The 23,143-nt window shown below is 44.1% G+C and overlaps 1 protein-coding gene across 9 annotated transcripts in view; it reads left to right on the forward strand.

The window, feature by feature from the left end:
• Positions 1-23,143, forward strand: part of DMD (dystrophin) — a 6,826,337-nt gene that overhangs the window by 6,710,147 nt on the left and 93,047 nt on the right. For all 9 annotated transcript variants that reach the window (XM_078657819.1, XM_078657824.1, XM_078657821.1 and 6 more), the window contains 2 exons: positions 1,253-1,318; positions 18,655-18,813. In XM_078657819.1, the coding sequence (XP_078513945.1) occupies positions 1,253-1,318; positions 18,655-18,813 (225 nt within the window). The remainder of the gene's footprint in view (positions 1-1,252; positions 1,319-18,654; positions 18,814-23,143) is intronic.

A 23,143-nucleotide genomic window follows, 5' to 3' on the forward strand; every position in this document is an offset into this window, starting at 1 on the left:
ATTTGATCACGTGCACACCTCCAGATTTATTGGAGTGAGGTATTGAATGGGATTTCTAGAACAATTGGCTTGAAGTTTTAACCAAACCCAAAATACGTTCTCATAGTTGTCTGGGAGGCTCTAACTAGCATAGATATGCAAATATATTGGTGAACCTTGCATTGATGGCTGCCTGTAAAAGTACAACAATACTCTGGATAAATGTATCCACTGTGCCTCCCTCCACACCTCCTCGTCTTCTAGGAGGCAATGACAAATGAGCAATCTAAGGATGCAGTGAATTTTAAAAAAGATAAGCAAAAACTAAACTGGGGCTGTCCTTGTAAATTGGATAAAAGTTGGGGTAGGTGTAATTGAAAAGCTCACGAGGGTTACTCAGTAACCTAGAAAAGGAATAGAGGTGAAAAAGATCTGCTCCAAGAGGGAACATCTTGCCAATACAACAACTCTTCATCGAGCCCTATGCAAATAAGAGGTCCGGTGGTTAATCGTGATAATGCAACTAATTTATATCAAGATTCCTACAATATTTGTAACTGAAAAACAACATTAAGGTTAAGTGACACACCTACAATGTAACCAGTTTGAAGATGTGTATAGGTTGAGACAAATTAATAGACATTATGATGCTAAAAAAGAAAGTATTACGAAATTGGATATGTTAGCTCATGGTTAAAAAAAAAAGCAACACAAAATGTAAAAAGACCATACTTGATGCAGTATTTAGGCGGGAAGCTGGTGTATTAATTTGGCACACTTGTGTTGCTTCCACTCTTTGTGCAGCATCCATTTTGAAAATTAGTTTTAGTGACCGCACAAGTACATAATGGTCTGGTACTACACAATTGAGAGGGCTCTGTGTGCAAATGATCCTGTTTTATTAGCAGAACACTGATAAAGCTTTGGTGGAAGTGAAACTGCCCATAATTGCTCTCTCTTCCGACAGGAGATAATGTGATTTCTGGGAATTCAGGGGTTTTATTAAAGTTCAGACAAGACAAGCAGGATCTGTTTGGGACCTATTAAAGCACTGAGCTGTTTAAGGTGGCATGGTACAATTAAAAGATAAGGTGTCCCATGGCAAAATCGGTTAGCTAGGTGCGGCTCTTGTCCTGTCGTTTAGAATACTTTAAAACTTGAGGGTAATGTATATTTATTTATTTTCCGTTGCTCCCCCACGCTCTGTGCAATTTTAAGATGAAATGTGTTCAAGCCTTTTGATTTGGAATGCTATTTTTACTTGTTCCTCCAGGCTAGCAGAAATGGAGAACAACAATGGGTCTTACCTGAACGACAGTATATCTCCTAATGAGAGCATGTATGTATTATTTTCCTTTTTACTTTTGTTGTAACGTACCAATTAACAGTCCTGAACCCCAAAACAGGAAGGAAAATAATTTTTGTTTCCGAAAAAAAGTGACATCTGGCTTATCAATGTTTGTAGCAAAACCATATACATGTGCAGAATCATCTATCGGAGTCCCGAAGGTTTGCGGATTGTGTTCGGACCTACGGATGCCAAAACATGACTTATAAAACCCTCACTGAATGTTTATTTTACTGCTAGACTGGTTGTGTATAGCTAGGACTAGTGCTACCATGTACCCTATCACAGTCACAGTTCCAAAAATCTGCTTCTGTCTCAGAGAAGAAAACGAGCATCTCTTCCCAGTGGTATGCCTGCAGATCCTCAGCCTTTCTTGGAAAGGTCATAGTGGAGAAAACTCAAAAGGTGATCAAACAATATTCGTCCTTCTGCGTCACGAGCAGCAATTATTCACGCTATAAGGCATTTGCCTACTTTGTCTCGTCATCACCTGAAACCCCAAAGAAGAGCTGCTTCTGATCCATTACAGTCAGTTATTTGAGGAAATTAGCAGTATTCACAGCAAACTGAAATATCCCTTGGTACTTGCCTGCATGTAATGTCCATGAAAGGATCCAAAAACCTTGAGTACTCTACAGCAACTCCAGCTTCTTCATTCTGGCCTCATTATTTTTTAGTGCATGTTTGCATTTCTTATGTGGTAAACTGTCTAAGAATGTGTTGCTGCAAGTGTACATAGTGTCTACAAAAGACACTGTTGCTTGATTCTGCACGTTGACACATGCCCCAGGAACCAACTGTGAGAAGTTGGCCTGATATGTGATGTCCACTATTCTAGTGGGCACCCTGTATCAATCCAAACAACCCTTATGATGATGGTTGTAAAGTAAACCTTATAGACCAGCTATCCTAGTGGTAGCATGGACAAATCAGTCTTAGGCTAAAACTTCAGAGAGCATGTGAAGCCAATTTTTTTACCAATAATAACCCCTTGAATACCAGATGAAAGGACACCACTCAAGGTATATATAAAATATATATGTATTTATTTCTAACACAAACCCTCTGCACTCTTTATCAGGTCAGAGTTCGAGATACAGCACAAGTGACTTAATAAGCATTCGTTAAGTTGCACAAATACAATTCTGCCCTAGGGGCCTCGTGAACCATATACTAAAGAAGTGGTATACGAACCACTTCAGGACAGGTGAACAGACCTAGGGCCTTTGAAATCGGTGGGGCTACACAGAGTTAACCGAAGGTTAGGAAGTCGGAGTCCCACAGGATGCGTGTGCAGTGTCTAAACACACACGCGGGTTCTCATTGACTTTCAATGGGAACGTAAAGTTTAGAAACTAGTTGATTTCGGACCTTCCGGGTGGACTACGGGAAAACCCAGTTAAAGTAGGACACTTGGCTATTTATTACCCACGGGAGCACCGGAGTACTCGAGTTACCTCACCCAGGGAAGCCGGGTGCATAGGTGTCAAATCATGTTGGGTTTCGTCGTCGAATCCTATGGAGAGCTGCAAGAAGATGCTGCAGGCGACCAGGAGCTAGATGTCCGGGTGGATCGAGGAAGTGAAGAACCTGAAAGCAGAGGAGACAGATTCTGGGTCTCTAGCCAGTGACCAGGAAAGAACCAGGAAGAAACCAGGCGATGTCGAGATGCAATCCGGTGATGTCGTGAAGCTTGTCTCTGCAGCCACGTGGGCCAGGAGGTGTCGACGACAACCAGGAGCTGGATACGGACTGTCCCACAAAGGATCTCGCTGTTGGCGGTGTCGGCTTCCGGATTGGAGTCAACAAGCCTTGGCAAAGGCAACCCACGCAGGATGTGAAGATCGGCTTCTGTTCGGACCAGCAAGGTCTGAGGGGCTTCCGTTTTGCAGGAAAGCAGGAGCAAGCCCAGAGCAACCAGGCAAGCAGTGTTGTTTCAAAATGGAGTCTTCAAGAGGGCCACTAGCCAACGGGCTAGCAACCGCGAATACGCGTCGAGGAGAAATGCAGGCGCAGGCCCCACGCGGCACTCGTGGAGTGTGGAGGACTGAGCTTTGGTGCACTTTCTGCTCGGGGTTTGGACTTCTCAGGGTCCAATGCACAACTTCGAGGACGCCTCAGAAGCTGCACAGTTAGCAAAAAGCAGGTACTGCAGGATGTCCGGTCCCACGTCTCTCGTGTCAGCCATGGGTCTCAGTTTTGCTGTGGATGTGGGTCGGAGTCAGAGAAGTCTGGAAGTCCAGAGACTGCGTCGCTAGGTCATCAGGAGCGGCAACGAAGCAAACCGGCAAGTTACTGGTGGTGCCTGTTTGCACAGGGTGGTCACTCCTTGACCACAAGGGCGATTCTTCAGTCTTCTAGTTGCAGTAGAATGTCGAAGGTCCAGAGTTTCGTTCAGGATAATCTAAAGTCTCTAGACTCAGTTCCTAGCTTTATACAAATTAAAGGGCCTGGATTACCTGCTAGGTCCCTCTTATGGGTGGGACCAGGGAAGGGGGTGGTTACACCCCTTTCCCTTTGTCCAGTTTCACGCCAGAGCTGGGGCTGCAGTGCCCCAGCAACTGGTTTGAACCGGGCTATGCATGGAGCACCTTGTGTGCCCCAGGCAGTGTCTCATTCCTTTCAACCCACCCTGCCCCAATACACTATAGCCTGTCCCAAGGCAGGAAATCTATTGTCCAGGCCTCCCTCGCTGGAAGGGCTCCCAGCTGTAGGAGGTCAGACTTGTGTTTGTGGCAGCAGCATCCATTTTGTGATGCTGAGGCTCTGTTTAACTTTAACCGGGTAAAGCTACAACTACATGTCTACTCCCTCTAGAAGGGTGGAATGCTACCCCCGCCACCAGAACTGGTGGGGGGAGGTAGTATTCCAAAGCGTATGACACCTTACACGACATGTTTTAATAAAGCCATTCCAAAGTTAGCAATAACCGCGAGGATTATAATGCACTTAAGAGTATATGGTATGGCTATATCATAGAACAGCAATAAGGACATGGTTCCGAAAGCTGCAGACAGGCTCAGATCATGCTAGAGCACCATCTCACATAAAACCAAGCACTCTGCCTCCAGGATTGTTAAGGCCTGCCATAGGAGTGACTTATAGGTATATATGTGTCTATATATAATGGTAGGTATTGGAATACTATACCTAAGCAAAGGCTGATAACACGACCTTGCCCCAGCTGAGTGATCAGCCAGTTGTGTCAATTTGGATGGCCAGCCAGGGGTGGCAGAATTCATGCTGCAGCTCCTGGTAGGCCTTGGATGCACCTATGCACTGGGTACCTATGGTACTCTATACAGGGGCCCACAAAGGTGACCCAATACCCAATTGGATAAGTACCTAAAGTACATGGTATGAATTTAGAGAGAGAACAGCTGGGCTGTGGGTCTGATTAGCAGGCCCACAGCCACACTAGTGTCGAAAAACCAGTGGATCAGAGCAAAAAGTGGGGGTGAACATAGGAAGCAGACCCTACTCTCCTACACCAAGCAGCAAGGATATGATGAAGGGAGGGGGTGCACTGTAATGCTGGTTGTATGCATGCGTTGTATATGTGAATTGTGTGTGCAGATGCATGTGTCCTATGCTTATCTCAATGGCTTCTCCATTCGGAGGCATGTGTCTTATATTAGGCACAAGATAAGATGTTGGGATAATGCAAAGTAGTTGAATGTTATTTCTTGTTCAATGTGCTTCATATAGATGTTTGAGCTCAGAGTTGTGATGGCAGTATGAGGAGATCGAATGCCAGATTTTGCGAGTTGTATGCGATCACTCGAGTAGACCTGTGCAAGTATGCGCAGTGGGGTAGACCTTTGATGGAGAGATGAAGGCCTAAAACAGCTAGTGGTGTCTGGTATTGACTGTAAAAACAGGCAAAGTTAAGCTGGGATGCAATGGCAGTTGGTGATTTAAAAAAACAGTGGAGCACAAAAAACAATAAAAGAAACATGCATACATTATAACATTACATTACATTAAAAATACAGGAAAGAAAAAGAAAAGTTTCACTGACCTTCTCCTGCAGCACGACCTCGATGCTCTCCAGTCCCTGGCTCTATTCTCCTCTGAGTGTGAGGTGATGTCGGATAGCCAGCTCCCTTATCCAATCAGGACGCTGTTCTCATGTTGCTGGGGCAGGCAGGCCTGGGCCTGCTCTCCAACCCAGCTATCTAAGACCGCTGGGTTGAAGAGTCTGAATTGCTCCTGTCGGTTTGGCTGTAGTAAGGTAGCTGGCCAAACCTACATGCGCAATTCACACTGAAGGGGCTACTCTTCATTGCGGCCCATCACTTGGCAGCAATGACGCACTGGCCCACCCCCACACTCCATTCAGCAGAGAGTTAAAAATAAAATGGCGATAAAATCATTTATTACCATTTTATTTTCCACTCTTTCTGCAGGAGTGTGGGGGGGGGGGGTTGGGCCACGCACCTCCACAAGAACCGCCCCTGTTGGGATGGTGATGTCCTCTGCATTGAATTGGGGCATGTTCCCCTGCTGGAGTGCTATGGGCATATGTGGTACTGTAACTTTGACTTTGGTCCTGGTTTCATGCTTATCTAAATGTGTGCATGCAAGCGTAGGCTTGGGTAAGACTATGCAAGCTCCTGGATCTGTCCTGTGACCTTGAGGTCACCTCAGATGTGCTCTGATAGTGGACACAGCACTACTGTCCCTAGCCTGGGTATAGTGTATAACACTGTGGTGGCAGTACACTATGTTTTTGCAGATTGATAATGTGACCAGACCTTTTTACCTGTGTCACTTAGAGTGTGGCCTACAGGCCACTCTTGTATAAAGTTCAGCTGTTATTTGTATGCCCAGAACCTTGTACTCACATAACATGTGTATGTTGGGTGCATATTTAGTGTGTGTGTGTGTGTGTGTGTAGCTCATGTGCAGGACTAGGGATCTGGGTGAGTGAGCCAGAGAACTGAGGCCAGTTGGGATCTATTTTGGATACCTCGGGTGTGGCAAGCACAAGGTTAAGGATGAGGACAGCTCCCCCAGACAGTGGAAATGTACTGCTGGCATTCCTGTGACTGTGGAGATCCAGACGACGAAGTGAGGATGGAGTTAGGGCTCCCTTTACAACTCTTTTTTTTCTGGCTAGGGGCTGGTTCCTCCTGAGCACTGCATGGAATTGACAGTAGAATTCAGGGTGGGACTGCCGTTTCTGTTATGAGTAAGTTTCCCGTTTGTTTATCCCTGAATAGTGTTTCAGAGCGGCTGAAGACAGCCAAGGTCAGACACCTCCCACTTCTTTGTTCCTGAGCTGTGAGTGCTCCAAGTTGTAGACAGCCACAGTATTACCTGCTGAGAGTAGCACAACTCTTCACAAAAGCTGTTTTTGGAGAGCAGCCTTATGAGGACACACAGAGAACCGCTTCAAACGGGTTCTGAAGTTTGAGACCGCGGATCCACATCCTCTGTGGGATCCAAACCATCCCTTTTTGCTTTGGTTCTTAGTTCTTCAGAACCAGGGTTGTGGAGTAATCTACAGATTACCAAAGGGATCACTGGCTAGTATGCTAAGTAGTATTGTGTAGTATTTAGTAATACTGAATGAGAAAAAATACTTTCTTTTCTTAAAATACAAGCCCTGGGCTGGACATTAAAGTTATTGTCTATTGGTTGATTGTTGAGTTCTGAAATGATGCCCCCTACACTGCCGCAAGGAAAAGACTGTGCCTGCTCATAAATGCTACCTTGTGAGACCAGTGCGGAAAGGGTTGTACTTCACCCAGTAGCTCTTGTCTTCTTTGAGTCCAACATAACCAGCCCATGGTCTTTTCATGATGGTGTTTTCATGATTAAATATTTGATTTATTTGTTAGTCCCTAGTAAAGTGCACTGCATGTGCCAAAGCCTTGAAATCAAATGCTACCAGTGGGTCTGCAGCACTGATTGTGCCACCCACGCGAGTAGCCCTTAAAAGGTAACTGGGACCTGCCATTGCAGAGTTTGTGCGCAGTTTTGGAAGTGCCATGTCGGCTTGGCCTGTGCACACACTTGCCAGTCCCTAACCTTCCCTTTTCTTACACGTCAGGCACCCCTAAGGTAGGCCCAAGGTACCACTGTGGGCAGCATGCAGTGTTTGTGAAAGGTAAGACATGCCCTGGTGTGTGTGGCATGTCCTGATAGTGAATTACAGCCAGTTTTGTTTTTCACTATTGCAAGGCTACCTGTTCCCCATAGGACAAAATGGGAAGTATGTTTGTAACATCTTATAAACATAACTGGCCCGGGGAAATCGGTAAGAAAATAACGTTTAGTATGCCTGTACTCAGACTCTAAAGATGCATCTTTTAGTAAAGGTGATTTTTACATTCTGTGTTTGAAAATACGACTTTTAGAAAGAAGGTATTTTCTTGCTCCGTCATCCTGTGCGCCTCTGCTGGGTTTTGTATGACAGAAGGCTGGGGAGCAGGAGTGGCTCCAGATAGTCTAGGTGGGTCAGGAAAGGGCTGAATAGACCTGGGCTGCAATTGGTGAAGGGGGAGGAGATTTCCTTGCACCTCAAAGGGCCTGGTCTGCCTCTGACAATGCAGTCTCCACCTCCTGCCAGGAAGTCACACCAGAGAAGGCAGAACTGGTTCTGGCTGGGCACAGACACTCTCTGCCTAAGAGATCAAAGGATTTTGGGATATAAATATTGGGCCCAGACCCCTGAAATTTAGAACTCTTTTGGATCAAGAGGACTGCCAAGAAGAAGAGCTGAAGAAGCTGTGAGGAGGGACTACCACTTTGCTGTTCGCTTTGCTGTGTTGGCCTGCAGTGGCTGCTTTTGTCTTGGGCAGTGAAAGGACTGGACTGAACTTTCTGCAATCTACTTTTGTGAGCTTCTCCAAGGGCTTGAGGTAGAGCTTGCCCCCTGTTCAAGAAGTCTCAGGAACAGCAAAGACTTCAAGCTCTTCTGCCCTCAGCAGTGGGGACTGTGTGTTTTGTGCTGCAACAGAAGAAAAGCAACTCGACAACGTCTACGACGCCGCTGCTGACTGTGTCCTGAAAGCACTGCAAAGAGCAATGCTGCACCGTGACCCTGGTCTCACCGATGACTTCTGCTGATGCTGCCACAGAGCCGCTGCTCGCACCGCGACCTGTGGGCACCGCACCACTTCACAATGACGCCTTGGCACCGCAGATGGCACTGCTGCAACGCCGCACCGCGACCCTGGTCTCCCTGACGACGCCTGTTGACACCACCACCAAGACGTTGCTCGCACCGCGACCTGTGGGCACCGTACACCGCACCACCTCACTTCACGACGACGCCCTGGTATCCCCGACAACAAGGAGGACACCGCACGTAAAGTTGAACGACGCACAGCCCTCATCCCGCACCGCAGCCTTGGCCTACTGACGCCGGCGCCATCAACTCCAGTTCTTCAGCCAACCATAGCGCTTTAGCAACGACGGCGACGCTGCTTGCACCGTGACCTGATGGCACTGCGACGAGCACCGCCTTCATCTCGCACCACGACCCTGGTCTCACCGACGACACCATCTGACGCCGCCACCTAGCCGCTGCTCTCACAGTGACCTGAAGACACAGCACCGCTGCACTTCGCACCGCAGCACACAACGCCTGCCGATGCCAGCGCTCCTGACTCCTTCAGGGAGGAGATCGACCAGCAACCCGTGTTTGGAATCAAACATTGTGGAATCATACCTCCCACACCGGTAACCGGTGTGGGAGGTATGATTTCACCCCTCAGAAACGAGCTTTGTGAGGTCCTTGGTGTTCCAGGTACCAACCTTCTAGTCCCGAGCAGCCCATAAGGGTTGCTGCCGACCAAAGACACATTTCTGCCTTCATGCTGCTGAGCTAAGCTCGAGGGAAGGCAGAACAATAGGCATCCTGTCACAGGGAGGTTTGATCACCTCTCAGACAGGATTTAGTGTATTAGGCGTTGATGGGTTCACTTGCCAACGACTGAAATTCTGCATCAGAGGCACATTTAGTGTCTCTGTGCATAGTCCAGTTCAAACCAGTCCTGGGAGCTTGGCTCCTGCGCGAAACTGGATAAAGGACATGGGAGTCACCTCCCCACTGTCCTGACCCTCCTCTGCAAGGGTCCCCTGAATCTTTCCAACCCTCTTTCGTGGGTACAAAAGGACTTACCTGGCTGTAGGACCCTAGATTCGACCTGGACAAGATTCTGAAACAGAAACCACTGAACTTTGACCCTGTGGACATCCTGGACTTCGCGGAACTTTGTTTGGGCCCGAATTTGTATCCTTCTCAGTCTGAAGCATTGTTTGTGCCCGTGCACCATACAGGTTCCGTGCAGGACCTGTGGAGCATCAAGGACAATTAGACATCTCCCTTGGAAGGAAGGAGTCACTCTCCTGCAATTGCAGGCACCGTAACGCAACTGACCGGTCTGCAGATCCTGAGCTCCTTCGGACTCCAAGGCTCCAGCAACACATGACGTGGGTTCCACCACAGACAGGGTCCGAGCTGTCCTGTCACCAATTTTGAGGTCAGAATCTCTCATGGGGGCTGCAATACGCATACCCATGTGCACCGTATACTTTTACAAGTGCATATGCTTGTTGGTGTTCCAGAAACAAGTGCACGGGGCTCTGAGTAGCCACAACCTCGGCACCATTTTCATCTAAGAACTTCGGACTCCTTGCACTGAGTGCTCCGTGGGTTGTTGCTTTGTAATTCTGCTCGAGGTCCCTTTGCGACTACTGTGCCTCCGGCCTGTGGGTCCTCTTGAGGGTCAACACTGCTTTTCTTGGGCTCCCCTGGTTGCTTCAGGCTTGCCATGACTCCACTGTGTTTAGTGAGTCTCCTTGACCTTGCTGCTCCGAACCGTAACTTTACTTGACCATCTTTGTGGGTTGCCGCTGCCAAGGCTTGTTGGTGCTCCAACCGGACACCGACCCCTCATCACTCAAGCATCCTTTGTGGGACAGCTCATATCTGGCTCCTGGTCGTCCTCGACATCTCCTGGTCCCGGTGGCTGCAGAGTCAAGAACCTCATCTTCACACCTGAAGCACCCGACATCGGTGGGCATTAGTCTACTGAGCCTCTGGTCACTCCTGGGTGCCCCAGACTCTGTCCCCTCTGCTTTTAGGTACTCTTCATCTAGAATCCACCATTGGATTCCAACTGACACTTTTCTTCTCAGCAGTGGCTCTTCCTTGAAGTCCTCCATTGGGATCAACAGTGGTTTCCAACACCATTTCAGCCCTATGCACCCGACTTCCCTGGAATAGGTAACTCTGGTACTACTGTATTCACGGATGGGGTGGCTCTCAAACCTCCTATGATCCAAAGGGCTTCTTTGTAATCCACTGGGAAGGGTCCTTAAACTTTAAAACTGCAACAGCGACTCACCCATTGAATTGTACATAGCACGCAGTCGTGTTCCCACATTGCACCCGTCCTCCATGGGGCCCCTACTTACTCTGAGTAAAACAAGTAGAGGAGTATCAACCGAAGTAAAGCTGAAGGTTTCCTAAAGGGGGGTGGAGCAACCTGCTGTACTACAGGTGTTGAAGCACACCCTGGTGACGCTAGGCCACCAGGGTGGACCCCGATGATGAAGCATGTCACCACTAGGTTGTTGAGTGAGGTGTTTCTTACAAAAGGATGAATCCTTTCCTTTCATCATTGAAAACCCCCCTTTAGGAAACCTTCAGCTTTACTTCGGTTGATACTCCTCTACTTGTTTTACTCAGTCCTTGACCAGGGGAATAGGAGTATTCTCCGTTCACCACAGGTGAACACCATCCCTTGCTCTCCCCTTTGTTTTTCAAAAGCCCCTACTTACTCAACTTGGGTGGTTCCTTGGGGTCTGAGCGATTCTACATCCTCTAGACACTGTCTTGACTCGAGTCATGGTTCTTATACCAGTATTTTAATATATGGTTTGGTCTCCCCCTGCCCTGGAGCCCACTGTGTATTAGTACTACTTACGATTGTTTCTGTGCTACAATATTGTGTGCTTTGTGTTTATCAGCGTGTAGCAGGTACTGTGAAGTATTTAAGGTATGCTATAATAATAAATACACATTTTTACTACTGTGTGGTTCTCTTTTCATTTAAGCAATACAATAAGGTTGCATTCTGGTAAAACAAGCTGCTTAACATTCCTTCAAGACTAAGCCTGAAGGCTGCTCTCCACAGCTACCACTTGGATAGCGGTCAAAGGTTATCTTTGACCTCTTAAATCACCGTAAGGGTTGTTTGGACTGGTGCAAGGTGTCCACTTTAATTAGTGGACATCATATACCAAGCCAACTTCTCACATTGGTGGCAGCGGTGGGATTCAAGCCTGCATTGTTTTACCAGATACATCTTTGTATAGATTAACTGAAAACCACTAAGTACTAGGTACATATGATTCTAGCTTAGAATAAGTAAGTTCTACTGAACTTAGGGTTGGGTAAGTCAAGGATTTAGCACACCCTTTCTCCAACCTCAGAGTTTAGTCCCCACTAGGTTAGGTCGGTGCAACACCTCACCACACTTAGTATGTCTACTAAAGAGGATGCCAGTGACGCTCTGTCCTCTAAATACAGTGAGCTTTCATTCCAAAAATGTAAAGCCTTGTGTTCCGCTAGAAAGCTGAAGACAGGGAGAAGTGCCAACACTCAATGTCTAATTGAGATGTTACTGTTAGATGACCTTAGGAAGACCCCTGGGTCAAATGAACAGGACAGAGTAGGTGGGACAGGGAATGAAGACCGGTCGAGAGGTGACACATTTAATGACCTAGATTCAAACCCCAGCCAGGAGGACCAAGATGGGTCCCACCTGGACAGCTCAGATCTCCCAGGAGTCAGTGGAGAAGGCCAAGAGAGCCCCCTCGTCACCCCTCCTGGAAGAGTGCTGAGTTTACCAAGGGGATCTAGATCTCCCGCTGCAGAGTCGGATCACCCAGGACAGTCTGTAGGGACCTCTGTATCTAGCAAGAGGGACCACTCTTTTCATAGGGAATATCAATTTCTTGAACTTGAGTAAGCTAAGCTTAGGCTCAGGGGCTTCCTACTCACCCTTGCACATGACATCCCCTTAGCAGAACACCTATGCCAAAGTAAGACTTAGGACAGGCTTGTTCCTCACTTTCACTGGCCTCATATGTCAGAGGACACCAAGGAGTTTTGTCGCTCCTGTACCACCTGTCAAGCCAGTGGTAGGTCAGGTGGTACCACAAAATCCCCCCCATACCACTACCTGTGGTGGGGGTTCCCTTTCAGATGGTTGGGATTGACATAAGTGGTCCCATGAACCCTCCAACTGCATCTGGGCACAGTTATATTCTAGTGATGGTGGACCTTGCCACTAGGTATCCGGAGGCTATACCTCTTAGAACCGTCACAGCTCCAGTGGTGGCCAGGGCCCTCCTGGGAATTGTTTCCAGAGTGGGCTTTCCTAAGTAGGTCTTAACTGACAGAGGTACACACCTCATATCTAATTATGTCACTGCAATGAGGAAGGAGTGTGGCGTGAACTACAAATTCACCACACCCTATCACCCACAATGCAATGGGTTAGTTGAAAGGTTCAACAAAACCCTAAAGGGCATGATCATTGGCCTCCCAGAAAAGCTTAGGCGAAAATGGGATGTTGTGTTGCCCTGCTGTCTCTTTGCCTATAGAGAAGTCCCACAAAATGGAGTTGATTACAGCCCTTTTAAACTTTTGTTTGGGCGTCCAGTTAGGGGTCCCTTGTGTTTGATGAAGGAGGGATGGGAGTTTCCTCTCAAACCTCCCAAACAAGACATATTGAACTATGTTCTTGGTCTCCGCTCAAGGATGGCTGTGTACATGAAGAAGGCAAGCAAAAACCTTGAGGCATGTCAAGAATTGCAAAAAGCTTGGCATGACCAAAAGGCTGTGCTGACTGTTTATCAGCCAGGGCAGAAGGTGTGGGTGTTGAAGCCTGTGACCCCAGCAGCTCTCTAAGATAAATGGAGTGGACCCCATGCCACACATGAGCAAAAAGGAGAAGTCACCTACTTAATGGACCTTAGTACTCCCAGGATTCCCCCATAGGGTGCTCCATGTGAACAGGCTCAAGCCAGACATTGACAGGGCTGACATGGGCTTGCTCATGGCAACTGATGAGGGACAGGAGGAAGAGATTGATCCACTCCCTGACCACCTCTCACAGAACCCTGATGATGGATCAGTTGATGGTGTAGTCTTGGCAAACAGCCTCACTGGTCAACAGCAGATTGATTGTAGGAAGGTCCTCAATCAATACAGGCATTTGTTTTCTTTGACACCCAGTCAAACCATCTGGTGCACCCATGAAGTGGACACAGGTGAGAGTCAACCTGTGAAAAATACAATCTACAGGCAGCCTGACCAGGTCAGAGATTGCATCAGGACAGAGGTCCAAAAGATGCTAGCATTGGGAGCGATTGAGCCCTCAGATAGCCCTTGGGCTAGCCCAGTAGTCCTGGTACCTAAACCTCACACCCAGGGTGGTAAGAGAGAGATGAGGTTTTGTGAGGATTACAGGGGAATCAATGCAGTCACTAGGACTGATGCTCATCCTATTCCTAGGGCAGAAGAGTTTATTGACACTTTGGCCTCAGCCAAGTATCTAAGTGCAATTCACCTAACTGCTGGATATCGGCAAATCAGGCTAGCTGAGGATGCCTAACCAAAAACAGCATTTTCAACCCCTAGTGGGCATTATCAGTTTATTGTAATGCCTTTTGGTTTGAATAATACACCTGCTACATTCCAAAGGCTGGTAAATAAAGTCCTTACAGGCCTGGAAGCATATTTAAAGACCATTACACCTAGACATATTAGGGAAATATGAATACCAAAGAGAAAAGTTAGCGCCAAAGAGAAAAGAAAGTGCAATGGCTAACGGGGTTAAGCTACTTTTTACATCTCGGATATTAGCAAGAGTGAAATTGAATTGATTCTCATTCTTCTTTCTAAGAAGATCATCATTTGTGAAAATTGAATCGTTCAGTCCTTGGCTCAGTCTCCATCGGCTAGGTCACTCATCCACTTTGTCCCTCACTCAGTTCATCATATGTAGAACCTCTGCATACCTTGGGACCAAACATGAATATCTCTACCTGTTAAGAATGAAGACAGCACTTTGCTGCCCTTAAAGGTCATCTACTTGTTTTGGCTCTCTTCCCTAAATGCTTTTTCAGATAAGGTGGAAAAAGTAGTGGTTCACTCTCAGTAAACCTTAATCCACACAAACTGAGTCACTCCTACTCATGTATTCTGACTCCTCATGCTGATTCTAAGCTTGGCTGTACAGCCTCTCTTCCTTGGGGATTAATCCGTCAAACCCAATCACAAGCCTTCGCACTCGATACTCCAGTGTTAGACCATTTCTTATAAGGATTTCACAGGCGGGGTTTGTCACAAAAATGGAGCAATGTTATTCTTAAAGGACAGCTACAAACAAACCGTCCTAGGCACTTGATGAAACTATATACCATCATTCAGCATACCTGATAATAGAAGTATAGAGGTGCAATTATGTTAAACTAGTACTAACATAACTGCATTGCCTCCCCCTGGATGCCAAGCTAACAATCAAGGTCTACTCCCTAATCATCACACCTTAAGTCAATCTCCATACTCTGAAAACAAGCTATTGATCGCAGCTGACACTGGATCTATGCACACCAAGTCCTAACTCATGCCAGAAACATCCATATATAGGGATCACAAACCCAAGTAAGCCTTTTCCTGCTTTGCCCTCAGAGTTTGATACAATCTCCCCAATGAAGCCCCTTTAATTACTGATAGGCTCCCTTTTCAGAAACCCACCACAGCTTAACTTATGTAACCCTACCTCATCAAAACTTTCTGTCAGGTGTTGCATCTCGTCTGCCTCATTTATTCAGTGCTTTGCTCCAAATTTCTTGAGCCATGTTTTTTCACAAGCTTGTATGCTCTCACTATTTAAAGTGATGTTACATTTGATTTGTTACTAGTATTTTATGAAGGGCTGTGCAGCCCTGTTGGCGGTGGAATGAAAATAGGTTGCTTCAAAAATAATTGTCACATTTAAAAGGTGTTTCTAAAGAAAAAGGTGGCTTACAGAAAATCTTAGGGCACTAAAAGATGGAAATGGGGGCTTCCTCAATTCAAGTGTCAGTTATGTGGATTGTGTATGTACAAGCAGCATTAGGTGTGTAAGGAGTATAATAAAATTTGCAAGCAAGAATCTCTGAACATACCGGAGCTATAAAAAGTAGTGTGAAAATGTTCAAACATTCTGTAAGAAGCCAGAACAGCATTACATCACATTCTATTTGTTATATATTTTATTCATATTAATTCAATATGGTGTTCTATGCAGCATACAGCGGACAGAAACCTAAGGCAACTCTAATTAATTCATGTAGACCACATTTCAGAAAATACAATCACACTAATCTAATCCAACCTATAAAAGCAAGGTACATAAGAAAACAATTATTTGAAAAGTGCACCACAAGGTCTGGTGCTTCTGGGCATTGGATATAATAATATTCAGTTGTGAAAGATAATTGGTGGATTTTCAAATGGTTATCTTAAATCATCGATCATAGTTTGGATAAAATGAGTGTGATTGTAGACGCGAATGCAGTGTGAATGTGATATTATGAGATCGTATCCTGTTTCTTTGGAATTTATCATTATATCACTATTGAAATTTGAATAACCATCATTGTTCAAATGATATCTCTTCTGTTGCCCTCTTTCACTTTGCCTTATATATATTTTTGGAAATGTTGTCTATATGAATTAATGTAAGTGTCCTAGGTTATTGTCCGCTGATTGCATTTCCTGCCTAGAGAACTCAATCAGGCAATTGTGAAACGCGCTACTCACCAGTGAGGGTGTCAAGGCGCGTGGTGGGGGTGGTGCAGGCCCGGGTCAGCCGAAGAGCCAGGTCTTGAGGAGCTTCCTGAAGGTGTGCAGAGTGTGGGAACGTCTGATGTCGAACAGGAGGTCTTTCCAGGTCCTTGCCGTGTTCCAGGTCTTCGCTCACACCCAGTTGCAGGGGGCCCTTTTCTCAACATTGTTCTCAGCAGCATACACAGCATCTTGTCACTTTACATACACTTTCCTCCACTGGAATGACCTTGTTCTGTGCAGCAAAAACACTTATCTAGAAGAGGAGGATGAAGTAATAGGAATATTTTCGAAGCTTGTTGATGGAGATGGTCTCACCCCCAATGTGAGATGGGTGGGACGATGTGTCGTTCCTGTGGCTGGACTGTTCCAATGAGGCACAGGGTCAGACTGATTTGCATATGGCCATGTCTGAACTGGGGTGGCAGAGTGGGCTAAAGAACGGTGATGGATTAAACCCAGATCTTTTGACTGGGTGTGAGTGTTTGATTGATTCAGATGCTCCGTCCATCACCACCCCCTTTTGTACCGTTCCTATGGTGTTGTCATTTAGAAAAGACTTCTGTGACCTGTACCATTTTTAGGTGATCCTCGATGGCCGGAGCTGTATGCAACTGTGGTTGAATTTGGCACACTGATGAAGCCATCAACTATTGAACCTGAGTAGGCCCATAGTTGTAGAGGGCTATTTTATTGGGGTATTCCTACCCACGACCTGACAGGATTTGAACGTAAGTCATAGGTACTGAATTTGACTCCAGGTAACTGGAAGCAAAATGTAGATATTTTAGGTGTTTTGTAATCGAATTTATCTTCATCTTAAAACACATTTTGGAATGTTGCTATTGAATCTTTTGTAAATTTCCTTTTTTTTAACACTATTTCGGTTGTTTAGCTGAATAGCACAAAGTGTGTTATGATTCCCACGTAACACTTGGTGTGGGGGAGTGGTCATGCATACCATGGCATCAATTGGATATTTTTTCTTAACTATGCCCTTGACCTGTGAGGAAAAGCTAAAGGATCCCTCCACCTAAATTAACAACACATTTTATTTGTTTTGCGAAAAAAAAGGTTAATAGGAATTTTCTTGATGTGAATATTTTGAGAGTGCTGTACGAAATAAAATACATTTGATTTCACTTGCCATTACTTGACCACTAGGTCATGAGCAAGGAGCAGGATCTAGTCAAGGGAATCTGGAGGTGAATCTAAAACCTTACACATTTCTTTATAATGAGATCTTTGATTCTCTGTCCAAAATCCAAACTTTACTTCATACTGTTAACTCATAGTCCTTAAAGTATCGATTTTTGTCAAAAATGGGTCAACATGATTTCAGTCAGGCTCCGTACTTCCTTACTGCTTCTTCACCCACAATTTGTTTTCTTTTAATGTGTACACGTTTGGAGTTTATTCCAAAGCATTTATGAACTCTGCTGGCTGTCCACAAACAAAACTATAAATGTAAAATGTACTTCAGACTCCAACATAATTTAACCATAAACCTAACAAATCAAAAAAATAAACGTGCTTTCGTTTGGAAAGGTGAAACAATTACATGCACATGTGCAGAATTCCAGTCAACAAAACAATGTTTTCCTCCACTTTTAATCTTTTAAATATTTGAGTAGCAGTGTTTCCACTGCTGAGCACAGTATCATTCAGGCTTTAACTGCACTTTATTAATGAGATGCAGGCACATTATTAGGCGGCGAACAGAACATGTAACTTTTTATCAACTCATGGGTGTATTTGTTTGTTGGCGTGCTGCCATATTCTTAAGGAAAGATGTAAGCACCGTCCTCAGAATTGAAAGGCTGGTGTTTTATTGAGCTGTTGATTGGACCAAAATACGTAGCAGCTTGCATGTACGATTCTGTGGAATATGAAGCTGATCAGTGGGAACCAGACATTAACTGTCCATTTGATTCTTCTTTGTATGCACTGACCTAAGACGATGTCTGCGTGCCAGGGGGAGAACAATTGGCATTATATACACGAGTACAATTTTATTCCTCAAACATACTCTCTCTCTCATCCCTGACCCCACATATACCTTACATATTTTAAGGAACCTTACTTATTTCTATGTTGAGTGTCCCTCTCAAAGATCAACCTCATTCACATTGGATTGGCAGACATCCAGTCAGAGTCATGTAACCAAAGATGATGTCACCTGCAAGAGTCTTTGTTTGGTCAAAATGTTATATGATAAATATATTGTTTAGGTTGGTAGATGGATGGTCCCTTTGCCTTAAAAGTGGAACATAAGAAGGCATATACCTTGAATTGGAACATGAGGAAAAATGCAATTGAACTTGTGACATGAACTAATGAATTCTCTGAAAAGAATGCAAATGTTTGTATTTATGTATTGGTACTTGTGGAGCGCAAACCTTGCTGGAGAGCAACAAAGCATTGCAAAAGAAAAGCTTATTCGTTGTTGATTTGAAATATTTTTCAGAGATGATGAGCATTTGTTAATTCAGCACTACTGCCAAAGCTTGAACCAGGAGTCACCCATGAGTCAGCCACGTAGTCCTGCCCAGATCCTGATTTCCCTGGAAGGTGAGGAGAGAGGTGAACTGGAGAGGATCCTGTCTGATTTGGAAGAAGAAAACAGGTAAGTTATCATTGTCTGTTTCACACTTTACACCAGCACCCACGCAACCAAAAGTAGTAACATAAACCTAGCCTCATATATTTGTTTCTTACCTGTACGCTTGAATTACGGAGTATATCACTCAGTGACGTTGGTACCAATATTTTTTGTATACACAATTTTCAGTAAAGAGAAGCATATATGGTCTTGGGAAAAGGAGTATTTTAGTTTACTGCTCAGAAACACCTTTCACTAAAGTGTGCAAAATTCTATCTTTGTTACGGAGCCCTTATCTAATACCTAATCTAATCTTAAATGTAATGTATGTATTTATTTATGTGCAGTTTTATTTTTATTTTTAGTTCAACAAAGACTCACCTAGCACATCACTTTAAATAGGTACAGGAAATCCAATGGAATGCATAAGGAACTATACGAAATAGAACGCTAGAGTTAACCTAAGGAAATATACAAAACATAGTTTTGAAATTAACATAAGGGAATAGCCAAAGGGAATATAAAACTACCTAGCCAAATGAGCATCTTACAATGTGTGGGGAGACCCAAGGAGTGCCTAAAAAATATAATATGTACAGTGTTAGAGTTAGCCAAAGACAAGACGGGTTCAGAATTTAATAAAATTGACTCATTATCACCAGTTTTTGCCAAACTTCAATGACTTTCTTTAAAGCAGAGGGTTTGTCCTATCTTCCTCTGAAAAGTTCATAACTTTCTTCATGATTCACACCCAAATCCTCTATCTTCCAAGTTTTTTTCTAATAAACCAAAATTATGCCTTCGATCTGAAAAATAATTTCCAAATTCCGCTGAGCCATGCTAGGTGGCAGAGTCTTTTCATGAGCTGTGACGAGACGCTGGAAAAGACTTCATATTGAATTGCAAGCTAGACATGTTCTGTTGATCTTATGAAAATTCTTGAAGACCTGGCTTTTTTCATCTTGGCAACATTTATTTTGTGTGAGTTGAATAAAGGCTTTCCTTTATTTTCCAGTAAAGATTTTGAATATTAAGGGCTATTGAGACGAATGCCATAATTTATACATTAAAAAAAATTCACACTTCAGTAGTAGTCCAAAGGATATCCACAAAAATTTATTTTCTGATTTTTCTTTGGATCACTTAAATCTTAGTGTCTATGGAGTCAGTCTAGCAAAAGGTCATAGGCGAAGTGATATTGCAAAAGTATGACTTTAAGATGTTTTAAAACAACACAGTACGGAGCCATCCACATAGGAGAAAACGTGTAATTATAGGCTTTGGGTGTGCTCCCTATAAATGTTTGCTTTCAAGTTCTTGCTTTTGTTAAGTGACCATTCCCGACTAAGTGCATTCGCGCTCCAAGTAAAAGCTAACCTCTGGACAGAACCAATTTACCTGCCACTGACGTTTGGCCCCACTGGTACAGTCTTTTAGAATATAGAGGCCATCTTAAATAAGCATCTTGTCATTGCAGTTATCAGGATTGGGATGATGAGGTCTGATCTTCTGGTCTCAGTTATTTACTGGGACATTTGTGAAGGGATGCTTTTTCTCTTGCTGAAGCATTTATATGTGCAGATTCAGGTTTATGCCATGAATGAAGCAAAGTTATTTAGTGCTTTCGATAATAGATGACTCGCAGTTTTGATCTGATTTATTGTATGAAGCCAGGATTTTACAGGTATGGGGCAATTATGAGGAAGAGCAGGCGGGTTAAACTTGAGATGGTAGAGGGACTGAAGGTTCCCAGGGTTTGTGCAAGGTTGATTCTTTCCTCCCTAAGTGAAACTTTCATTTACAGCTTAGTGTTGTCAACCTAGGGGTGATAGGTGATGTTCAGCTGTCTCATAGGAAAACAGAGAGGTTCCGGGTATAAACTGAAAAAAGCATGGGGACAGATGTAACCTTGTCGAACTCATTGGTGCAGAGGAAGACTGGACAAATTCATTTGCTGGAAAAATTGTCGAGAAGTGACCAAAAGCATCTCCAAACTGTTCTACTGATCCCTATCCATATTTCATAATTTTGAGCTAAAGGGCATGGTTGACTCTGTCAAATGCTGCTGACAGCTGAATAATTAATAGACAAGATGTATTTAGTGTTAAAGATATGTAGCTCATCTCTCACTATTTCTAATGCTATTATCTCTATGCTCCCTCCAATACCAATCCTGATTACACATCAGTTAGAGAGCTATTTTCTTTGATAAATTGTTCTAACTGCTTTTCAACACAGCTGCCGAAAGCTTTTGCTTGGAAGAGCAGATTAGACACAGGGTGGAATCTATTTAGGCCTTCAGAGTCCACGCCAGGCTTGTTATGGGTGTGACCTTCCATGCTATCAGGCACTGGTCATTGTATCAGAGAGGTATTGATCACCTTTGTCAAGTAACGAGTAAGGGAGGTGAGGTGCTTGCGTCTTTCACATCTCTAGAAGGAAGAAGGATTAGTGAACTGTGAGGAGTGTCTGAGGTCTGGGATGTTTTTTTTACTCGACCCAAATGGAGTTCTCTTTGGAAAAAAAAATAAGGTGCCCAGGACTCTGTATATTTATGCGTGATGAGACATCTTATCCTGTGACTTTTTTAATGAAAATGGTAGAGTACACGATCTTTAGTATGTCATCAACGAAGTGGAAGAATTCCTCAAAGTTATCTTTGGTATTAAAGATACCAAGCCCAAGATTTACAAGCATTTTGTATTGGGTTTGCATTCCATTAGGTAACTCAAATCCAATGCAAAGTGTTGGGTTGGTATGTACAATCCAAAGCAAATCACAATTCGCATTGGATTTTAACCAAAAATAAGGCTAAACTGTGCAATGCCCTTCCTTTTGTTACTTTGCATCAAAAGGGCATTCTATGGGCGGTGCATGGGTGTTCACTATGACACGCTTTCATATACAAAAACTAGGATTACCACAGTGCAGACTCCCTTACATTATGGCACAAGGATGTCTGCATTGGCTCATGGCAGCCAAAATTACACCTCACAGGCTGAACAGCACCACTCATTCATAGATATGGATCTCTTCTGCTCTCTCTCTCTCTCTTTCTCACAATTAAGTGAAGCAACTTTACTTGCACCGATACTTTGCGTGATTTCTTAGTAAACTGGGCATTTGAGAGGCCCTGGAGTTGTTGTTCATTTAATAACACCAAAAAGTTTCTTGTAAAGCGTTTTTGGCAGCTTGATTTAAGTTCTGAAAGCCCGCATATAGGTTCCAAAATCTGTATCTATATTTTAATTGGGCACGTTCAGCAGTCTCACACTGTTAGAAAGTTGAGGATTAGGCCGTCACATGTGTAGCTGTTGAGCAACATTGTGCCACGGTCATTGTTGAGCAGAAAGACGGACAGTTACCAAGTGAAGTTTTATTTCCCCCAGGCAGATGTTATCCCAGGAGGAACTAGATTTTTCTCATCTGAGCTCCATATGTTGTTTAAAAAATAAGAGATAAACACCTCGAGGATGGTACATGATCTAGTACATTGTAATTTGAAGTTTTCATTCAACTGACCGAAATTGAAGAGAGTAAAATTAATTATTCTTAAAGCTTTCGCTTTTAGTGCATGCCCTATGGATAATAACAAAATCACCATCAATTTTACCCTCTAGATGAACAGGAATGTTTGACTGTCCCAGTGGGATTATGAGGTCGATCACTGGTTGGGCTATGAGGAGGAATCTAATAATCTAAAAATAATTTAATGGGGATTTTGATTATCAGTAGGCAATGTTAGGTAATCACGCTTAGTGATGGAGTGTGTCTGGTTTAATAGTTTGTACCCTCTGCAAATATGTAAAGAACATTTATTTCCAATCAAAATACATTTGCAGTAAGACTTCTTTTCTGTCTTGAGACGTGGCATAACTCAATTCCAACTTTTCGTTACTTCACTGAATTATTGTAGCTTTGGGATACATTTAGCTTTAACCACATTGAAAAACAGTAATGATGATTCACTGAATTGTCTATGATGTTTCCAATGCTTTGCTTTTACTGTTCCTGTTCGACTGAGCCAATTGATCTCCTCTCTGACTAGGTTACCTGTACACAAATAACAGACACATACACACTTCTTCGTTGACATAGGCCTTTACTACATTTACAGCCAGATTCATCAAGCCCAAAACGGCTCGCAAAGGGCCAGATTCTGAGAATCTGGCCCTTTGCGAGCGCTATTTTTGCATTTGGGATTCATCATCATAAATGCAAAAATCGCATTTTTAGAAATCGCTAAATTGCGATTAATTGCATTTAAGGAATCTCAATTTGAGATTCCTTAAATGCAATCCATGAACCAATATAAATTTGCGAATTCGCAATCTGGGGGCGCTATTTACCGCGA

Source organism: Lissotriton helveticus, chromosome 8 (assembly GCF_964261635.1).
Source record: "Lissotriton helveticus chromosome 8, aLisHel1.1, whole genome shotgun sequence".
Classification (NCBI taxonomy): domain Eukaryota; kingdom Metazoa; phylum Chordata; class Amphibia; order Caudata; family Salamandridae; genus Lissotriton; species Lissotriton helveticus.